Below are 9,056 nucleotides of genomic sequence, written 5' to 3'. Positions count from 1 at the left end.
CCAACTCTCCCGACACAGAAGCGACACCCAGGCCTGTCCAGGGCCACCCCAGACCCGGGAGGGCACCCACAAAACAAACCACAGACACCTGAGAACGTGCCATTTTAAACAAGAATACTGTATTCGGATGTCTATGGCTACCGATGAATTTTCAATCATTTTTATTTTTCTGAAAGTTAATGAAAGTTTTTCATTTTTAAGAAGTTTTTTTTATCAGGATAAATTCTTCCATTTAAAGCCGATTAATTAATTAGCTTTTATTCTCATCACATTTTCCCGATTGTGGCTCGTGCCACCGAGAGGATTTTTGTTTAGTTTTGTTCTTGTGTTTATGGCCAAATCAGAAGTTTCCTGTTTTCTGCCCCCGCCCCCTGCCATGGTCCAGTCCAATGTCCAAGACTTAAGCTTTGCAGATCTATTTTTAAAACCCATTTGCAGTCAGTGACAAAGTTGGAAACGTGCGGTTCTAGCCACCGACTGGTAAATAAGGTGGACACAATTTCTGCCCGTCGCGCTCATTGTGAAAGGCAGAACACGCGTTACCTAGTTTTTTTGTGTCACTATGTTCAGAATTCCCTGGATGGTTATCTTTTCATGTAGGAATAAAAGATCAAAATGCCACATGAAGTAAGTGCTGTACGTACAGACGTTCACAAAGCTAATTTTTAAACGAAAGGGTGACATACAGGTACAGCCCTATTGCCTCTGTCGCTGGCAGTCGAGTTAACAGAATGGGTCAGCAGGCTTTTTCTGTAAAGGGCCAGGTAAGTATTCTAGGCTTTGCGGGGCCCGGGTTCTCTGGTGCAGCTACTTAGCCCCGTGATGTGGCCGCACTGCATGCAGGCTAATGAGCGTGCCGTGCCAATAAAACTTTACTGATACACACGGCGGTCCAGATCTGACCCGGGGGCTGTAGCTTGTCAATCCCTGGAACAGGCGAATGCTCGTTCTGTTGTTTTATGGGCGTTTCCTCGGCCGGCCAGGATTGACCCTAGGACACCATCACTCAGATCTCCCTGAATGCACAGGACACGATTTCTTCTCCCTCGGTCTGTCGAGCTCGCGGAAGCCCCGTGCGCCCGCCACGCTTCTGTGGTCAGGGCCACACGCGGTTTCCTGCGAGGGAAGAGCCTCGGCTCAGGGCTAGTCGTGGACGGAGCGTGTCGTGCGGTGGAGTAAAATCTGACGGCAAAGCAAGCCATGAGCCTACCCAGCCTCGTCGCCCCTCCGAGGCTTCGCGCCACGGACCTCATGGGCACACCGGGGACGTCCCGAACTTGACCGGGAATTGCTGCACTTTATAACTCGATTGTTCCCTGAAGAACAAAACCAACGAAAATCAATGTGAAAGGAAAAGCCCATTACAAAGAGGCCGAAACGGAGCTCTTGAAGGATGCTCATCTGGCCTCTGCATGGGAGCCAAGGTCGCTTTATTTTGGGATGTTTTCAACTGCATGTAACTATCTGAAAACGCTACTAATTGTGCTCAAACAAGCAGAGGCCCAGAGATGGTTGGGTTGGTTCCAGGCTGGCCTGATGCCAACCAAAAGTCCAGGTTCTTCCATCATCCTTAGCTTGCTGGCCTTCGGGCTTCACGTTTGTTGTCTCATGGTTACAAAGTGGCTGCTGTGCCTCCAGACATCACATTGACGCTTGAGGGAGGAAGAAGGTGGAGTGCTGAGGAAGCGGAAACCCTCGGCAGGGCTCTGCTCGTGTCTTACCTGGCCACGGTTCCCGACGAGGCGAGGAAAATGGCATTTGTTCTTCTCGATTTCCGTGTGGACATGGACAAAGGAATGAGGTGTAGGGGGCGGTGAAGGGTTGGCGTCCAACAGCATTTGGCAGAAAGTTTATTACGGCTTTTCACGAGACCCCGGAAGCAGACTCCCCAATCTTAACTCCTGACGCTGAGACTGAAAGAAACACCTCGTGCGTCAAGGCCAAACCGTGGAGAGTCCGGCCGAAGCTCCGTGCAGGGCCGGCGGGGAAGGCTGCGCACTTTATAACTCGATTGGCCGACCCCGCGGGGGAGGCGCAGGGCGCGGCGGCTGTCCTGCTGCTGTCGTTGTGCTCCCGGCCGGCGCCTGGGCCGTGGGCCTCCGCCAAGCGAGCCCGCCACCCGCCCTCCCCTCTCGTCCGAGCCTCCGAAAATCCCTCTTCCGCTTCCAAGCCCAGCTCAGTTTTCTTTCGAGGTTTGACTCAAATGGCGTTGCTCCCCGGAAACTCCCAGCTTTCAGGGGTTATGCCCTGCCCCGTCCGAAGGCGTTTGGCTGGTGCCTTTGCATCTGGCTGCGTTGCCGCTGGCGACTCGGTGTCTCCCCAGCTAAACCGTGAGCCCCCGGGGGAGGGGGGCTTCCAGGCTGCGTGCGGTCAGGGCCCCACATGGCCGTTCAAACAGCCTCTGGGCCTTCAAGGCCGTGGGGTTAAAGGTCCCCCAGGCCGCGTGACTCTCAATATGCACCCTGAGTGTGGATCCTCGGCGCTGGACTCGGCCACCACGCATGGGGACAGAAACACGTCAGACACCCACAGGGGACGCTTGTGTGTCCAGTAATCACGGCCCCGTGCAGGGGGACGTCAGTGAATGTGTAACTCGACCGTGTCCAGCCCGTTCTGCCCCAGGCCAAGCGTGCATCGATCACCCTGTCGTCCTGGAAGCTGTCCCCGGCTGGGCTGCCCGAGGCCCCCACCCCCACGGTGATGTAACCCCCTCCCCCGGCTCCCACACAGAACAGTCTGGGACTGGCTCCATCCCCGCCCCTCAGATATAAATAGGGCCTCGGCGGCTGGCCTAGGAAGAGGCCGCCCTTATCCTGGGGACTGGAGCAGGAGGTAAGCCCTCCAGCCTGTCCCCGGCCCGCACCCACATCCCCAGCCCCTCTCAGGGCTTAGAGGCCAGGGGCTCCGTGGGGGAGGGAGGGGGAGACCTGCTGGAGGACAGTGGCTAAACAGACCCAGGGGCCAGGAGCCAGGGGACAGTGGTGACCTGTGCTGCAGGGGACATTATTACTGGAGACTCAGAAGATGCTGTTCCCTCTGGTCAAGCTGGACTCCTGAGCTGGGCTGTCCCCTGCCCGCCACCACCCTGTCCTAGCAGATAGCCTGCTTCTCCTCGGGGTGGCTGGGTGGCCGGTCCTCAGGAGCTGGCACGGTGGCAGTCACAGTGGCCAAGAGTCCGGCCAGAAGCAACAGTGGGGCTGGTCGTGGAGCCAGGGGGAGGGGCCAGGCTCGGGGAGACCAGGACCGCGTCCCCACGGGGTGGTGGCGAGCTGTGGCCCCGTCTCCCTGCACCCCAATCGCCCTGCACCCCCGTCTCCCTGCACCCGTCTCCCTGCGCCCCCGTCTCCCTGCACCCCCACCTCCCTGCATCCCCTGCAGGCGGCAAGCCAGGCCCCCAGGCTGGGGGTCAGGGCTGAGCAGCCAGGCCCCGCACACCCTGGGCTCAGTCGGCTCATCCGAGGAGTGGACCAGTGGCGATCCTGGCCTCCTCGGCTCGTGGGGCGCGGCGTAAATTCAGAGAGCTCCCTAGACTTGCAGATCAACCAAGGCGGGCTGACCATTTGGTTGGGGAGGCGACAGTGGTCGGTGCTGACGTGTGCGGGGGCCGCGGCGGGGGCTCTGGCCCTGAACCCTGGTTCTGCCTCTCACTAGCCGTGTGACCTGGAGCAAGTCACGGAACCCCAATGTCCCCCTAATTAGTTCGATTAGCGAGTACTCGTCCAGCAGCTACCGTGCCCCAGCGCTTCTGGGGGGATCGGGGTGCATGCCCACGAACTAAACAGCAAGAGCCCTGCTCTCCTCCGTGGGGTTCACGTCACACAGGAGGCTGGCAGTGAACGCTGAACAGCATAGACTCAGTACACGGTGGAGTGACAGGTGATCGGGCAGTAGGGGAAGGGACAGAGAGCAGGGTGAGTGAGTTCGGGGAGCCGGGGTGCCAGGCGGCCTGGGCGGGGAGGGGGCCTGTCACGAGGTTGGGTGGGCGGACACTCAAAGCGTGGGACAGTGGCTGGCAGGGGCGAGCGTTGTGTGGCTGCGAGCTGCCCCCTGACCGGCTCCACTCCGCCACAGAGCCAGGAGCAGCGGTGGCATGGAGCGGGGAGGGAGGGGACGGAGGCAGGGGACGGCCCGGGCCACCCGCCGCCCGCAGTGCCCCCGCCCAGGCGGCAGCCAATCGCAGCCGAGGGCAAACAGCAGCCGCCTGGACAACGTCCACGAAGTTGCTTCACCCGAAGTCTGGGCCCCGCGGGGTGCGAGGCAGGAGGGGGCTTGTTTACCCCAAACCTGGGCTGGGCGGGGCCTGCTCTGCTCCCGCTGGCTTCTCCCCCGATGGCTCTGTCTTCTGTGTGAGGCGACGGGAAGGGATGTTCTCACCACTATAAAAATCAAACAAAACGGAAAACAAAGCCAACCCCCGAGGAACCCTGCAGACCGCGCCCCGTGGCCGTGGCCGTGCGTCCTGCCTCTGGGTTGCACAGTGTTTTCCCTGGAGGCCGGCGCTGCACCCCGAAATCTGTAGACGGGTGGGCTGGTCCGGGCTGGTCCGGGCCCGCGGCTGCAGGTGAGAGCCGGCCGGCCAGACCTCGGCTGGAGACACTGCTCACCTCCGCAATCCGTTCCAGGCCGCGCGGAAGGAGCCGCCCCCCCGAGATGAGTCCCGCAGGAGCGAGCCTCGGGGCCGCCGTCCTCTGTGTCCTGGCCTGGGCTGGCCTGGCCGCCGGCGACCGGGTGTACATACACCCCTTCCACCTCCTCGTCTACAGCAAGAGCAACTGCGAGAGGCTGGAGAAGCCCACTGCGGAGCCCGCCCCGCACCCGAGCCTCACGCCGGCCCCCATCCAGGCCAGGGCGCCCCCCGTGGACGAGGAGGCACTGTGGGGACAGCTGGCGCTGGCCGCCCAGAAGCTGGAGGACGGCGACCAGGCGCGGGTGGCTGCGGTGGGCATGCTGCTCAACTTCCTGGGCTCCCGCCTCCACAAGGCGCGGGCGGAGACGCGGGGCGCGCCCGGGGGGGCCGTTCTCTCCCCCACGGCCGTCTTCGGCACGCTGGCCTCCTTCTACCTGGGGGCCTTGGACCCCACGGCCAGCAGGCTGCAGGCCTTCCTGGGGGTCCCCGGGGAGGGCCAGAGCTGCACGTCCCGTCTGGACGGCCACAAGGTCCTCGCCTCCCTGCAGACGGCCCAGGGCCTCCTCGTGGCCCGGGGCAGGGCCGGCGGCCGGGCCAGGCTGCTCCTGTCCACCGTGCTGGGCCTCTTCACGGCGCCCGGCCTGCGCCTGAAGCAGCCGTTCGTGCAGGGCCTGGCCCGCTTCGCCCCGGTCACCCTCCCGCGCTCCCTGGACCTGGCCACCGACCCAGACCTCGCTGCTGAGAAGATCAACAGGTTCATGGAGGCCGCGACCGGCTGGGACCTGGGCAGCCCCGTAATGGGGCTCAACCCAGACAGCACCCTGCTCTTCGATGCCTACATCCACTTCCAAGGTAAGCTGCCCTCCGGGGGGCTGTGCCCCGGGCGGATGCCACGGGGTCCCCCCAGCCCCATCTCTGAACTTCAGGCCCAGCTGAGCGGGGCCTCGGAGCAGGCAGCAGGCGGGAGTGAGGAGGTGCCTGGGGCTGCCCTCGAGGAGCCGGGGCGGTGGCCCTGCGGGGCTCCTTGGCTGGGCGTCCGCCTGCCCACCCGCTGCCCGGCTGTGGCTGTGGCCGTGTCCTTTCAACCTCGGCTTTGGTCCCCTGCGATGCAGCGAGATGTCGCTGTCTTGGTTACGGGAAGACAGAGGCTCAGAGAAACAAAGTGACTTTTCCGAGGTGGCCCAGCCACAAGCCGGGGACCCGGGACCCAAAGCCACCTCCCCTGGCCCCACAGCCCAGCCGCCACTCAGAAGGGCTGGGTTCCTGTGTCTCGAGGTCACCGTCCCGTGTAAAACACCCCGTTAGCTTGCCGGGATCACTTTCGTGGTGGCGTTTATCACCAGCACGGCTGCACGTCCATTCAGCAAACAGCCGTGAGGATTCAGTGTCTGCGACGCTCTGAGCTGGCATCTCGGGGGGCCGGGCAGGAAGGGGGTGCAGACCTGGCCCGGCAGGTTAAAGTTCAGGGGCCCAGAGCCCGTGGCGAATGGCTGGACACAGCCTGCAGAAGCGCCCGTGTCGGGGAGGCTCAGGGAGCTCCGAGGGACGCTGGGGCGTGGACGGGGCCTGGGGTCGGCCGGGGCAGGAGCGGCTCTGCGTGGGCCTAACTCGGCTGGGCCCAGGCACCCGTGGAAGGCAGGGCCGGAAACACGGGGGGACCGGAGGTAGAGACGCCACGCTGCTGGGAAGGTTGGAGGCCCTCGGTGGCCGGAGCTGCGTGGGCCAGCGTCCTGCCCACAGGGCGTCCCGGGGGCCTGTGCTCGGTGCGGGGCAGGCGTGAGCACCCTGATTGACGGGTGGGCAGGGGAGGGGCGTGTCTGAGGGACACGGACAAGGCTCCATCAAGGTGTGCCGCCTCCTGGGGCCAGAAGCCCATGAGCCAGCAGGGAAAGGCAGAGCTGGGCGGGGCTCCATGATGGCGAGGACCCCGGGGCCTTTAGCTGCAGGAGGGAGAGGACAGAGCCAGCTGCTCAGGTCCCAGGTCCTGGCACAGATGGCACAGGGTGGCCACAGCGTGGCGTGGCCTGCGTCCCCAAGCAGGAAGAAGGGCTCACGGAGACAGGCGGTCGTGCCCACGAGGGCAGAGCCAGAGCCGCTGGTGTCATGGAAGGGGCCTCACTTCGGGAAAGCGCCTGTCCACGTGGCCCCGTGGGCCGGAGCCGGACAGGAGGCAGGCGGGACCTGGACACAGGCGAACCGGGCCCAAGACGCCGCAGCGCCGGGTGCTCTGCAGTCCGGCCGCCGTCCGGCCCTCCGGCCTCGCGCCGGGCCTTCCCTGCCTCGGTCTCCGGCAGAGGTGCGGCCACTCCCGCCCGGCCCGGCGTGTCCACGTGACAGAGAACAGCTGCGCGGCAGCTCCCAGGCCCCCCAGGGCAGCGGCCTAGGGGTCCCCACGCACAGTGGGGTGTCTCCAAATAGCGAGGCGGGTGGCAGGCGACTGGGGTCCCATGAGCTTCTGGCGCCGTTTGCTCAGCACGCACTGTCACCGGGGTGGGATCCAGAGTCTGCGGCCCGGTGACACTTCCTGCGTCCCTGTTGGTCCAGCGCAGATGAAGGGCTTCTCCCTGTTGGCCGGGCTCCGGGACTTCTGGGTGGACAACGCCACCTCCGTGCCCGTCCCCATGCTCTCGAGCACGGGCACCTTCCAGCACTGGAGTGACACCCACAGCAACCTCTCTGTGACACGAGTGCCTCTCAGTGACAACGCCTGGCTGCTGCTGATCCAGCCCCACCGTGCCTCAGACCTGCCGCAGGCCGAGGCCCTCGCCTTCCAGTATGACCTCCCGATGTGGACCAAGAACCTGTCTCCCAGGTGAGGGGGGCGGCGGGGACACCCCCGGCCCTTCCTGCCCAGGGCGAGAGCACAGTGGGGGACGCAGCACTGGGCTGGCTGAGCCCCGGGCACGGAGCTGTGCAGAGCGGGGGCCCTCACGAGACCTGCCTGGTGCGGGAGACACGCTTTTCCCCGCCACCGCCCGAGCCTTTCATTGTCTCAAACTGCCACTGTCCCCACTAAACACACTCCCCTCCCCCTCCCCCACCCTGGCACCCGCTCTCCCACTCCGTGTCCCTGTGACTCTGACTCTGGGGACCTCGTACCGGTGGACTCGCACAGTACTTGTCATCTTGTCGCCTGCTTATTTCCCTTCCCGTAATGTCCTCGAGGTTCCCCATGTGGCAGCCTGTGTCACATGCCTTCCTCCTTAACACTGATGTCCCTTTGCGTGGACGGACTGCATTTTGCTTGTCCATTTATCCATCGATGGACACTGGGGTCACCCTCCCCCTTTGGCTGCTGTGGGCTTGCTGTGCCACCAGCTCGTGAGGGGTCGCTGTGTCCCTGGGGACACATGTGGGCTCTTGGGAGGCTGGAAGGGGCTTCGCTGAGGCCGCCTGAGCTGGCAGGTGACGTGTGGGGCACGGAGGCCGACCCCGCCTCCCCCGCTCCCTCCCTGGGTGGCGCGGGCCTCACAGGGGCCACCGGGGCCTCCCTAACTGCACACCGTCCCCCAGGGCCATCCGCCTGACCGTGCCCCAGCTGGCGCTGCGAGACACTTATGACGTGCAGGACCTGCTCGCCCAGGCCAAGCTGCCGACGCTGCTGGGCGCCGGGGCCAACCTGGGCGGAATCAGCGACCGAGAGCTCAGGGTCGGACAGGTACGGTGCGGCCGAGCCGTCTGTGTGTTCGTGGGGCGGGAGCGTGGACGGGCAGGGCCAGGATGGAGGGGAGGGCATGGCCAGGCGGGTGTGAACAGGTGGGGAGGTGCCCGGAGCCCAGGGACTTTTAGAGCAGTCGGGGCCTGCCCGGGTCCACAGCAGGATCAGCTCTAGGCCGGCAGAGTCAGCGCCCCAAACCGGGGCCACCCCGGGGAACGCCTGCTCAGCGGTGACGAGGGCCTGCTCCCTCTGCTGCTGGGGGAGCTGGTCCCTGCCCCTCCCGGTCCAGAGACCGCGGGGGCGGCCCACATGCCGAACCGGGGAGGACCCAGCACCGGTGGCCGCGGCGGAGGGGGCGGCAGGTGCAGGGGGACATGGCGGGCCCCAGGGCCACACTGGAGGAGCTGGCGTGTGAGCAAGGGACCCGCGGGCGGGCAGGCACCGTGCCCACCTGCCCTCCGCCCACGCCCGCTGCTTCGCAGGTGCTCAACAGCATCCTCTTTGAGCTCAAAGCCGACGAGGAGGAGCCGCCCACAGAGTCTGCCCCCCAGCCAGCGGGCCCCGAGACCTTGGAGGTGACCCTGAACAGCCCGTTCCTGTTCGCCATCTACGAGCAGGACTCCACCGCCGTGCACTTCATGGGCCGTGTGACCAACCCGCTGCGTGGCGTGTGAGCCCGCGGGCCAGCGCAGCGACTCGAACCCGCCCGTGCGTCTCCCGCGTCCCTCCAGCAGCTCGGCGCGGGCTGGCCAGAGGCCCGGGCCTCAGGGG

General features: G+C 64.8%; 1 protein-coding gene across 1 annotated transcript; it reads left to right on the top strand.

Annotated features, from left to right (window-relative positions):
* Positions 1 to 4,640: 4,640 nt before the first annotated feature.
* Positions 4,641 to 8,991, top strand: AGT (angiotensinogen). Its single transcript, XM_006920745.2, has 4 exons — positions 4,641 to 5,479; positions 7,172 to 7,439; positions 8,141 to 8,285; positions 8,768 to 8,991. The coding sequence occupies exons 1-4, from the start codon at positions 4,651 to 4,653 to the stop codon at positions 8,957 to 8,959; spliced, it is 1,434 nt and encodes a 477-aa protein (XP_006920807.1). The 5' UTR covers positions 4,641 to 4,650; the 3' UTR covers positions 8,960 to 8,991.
* The last annotated feature ends 65 nt before the right edge of the window (positions 8,992 to 9,056 follow it).

This window comes from Pteropus alecto, unplaced genomic scaffold (genome assembly GCF_000325575.1).
Source record: "Pteropus alecto unplaced genomic scaffold, ASM32557v1 scaffold189, whole genome shotgun sequence".
NCBI lineage: Eukaryota > Metazoa > Chordata > Mammalia > Chiroptera > Pteropodidae > Pteropus > Pteropus alecto.
This window is presented reverse-complemented; position numbering and strand designations above follow the sequence as displayed.

Bases quoted from the DNA above. Each gene is read 5' to 3' on its own strand.
- AGT (XM_006920745.2), top strand. From the start codon at position 4,651: ATGAGTCCCGCAGGAGCGAGCCTCGGGGCCGCCGTCCTCTGTGTCCTG. The intron at 5,480-7,171 runs GTAAGCTGCCCT...CTGTTGGTCCAG, and splicing joins TGCCTACATCCACTTCCAAG to CGCAGATGAAGGGCTTCTCC. The intron at 8,286-8,767 runs GTACGGTGCGGC...GCTGCTTCGCAG, and splicing joins GAGAGCTCAGGGTCGGACAG to GTGCTCAACAGCATCCTCTT.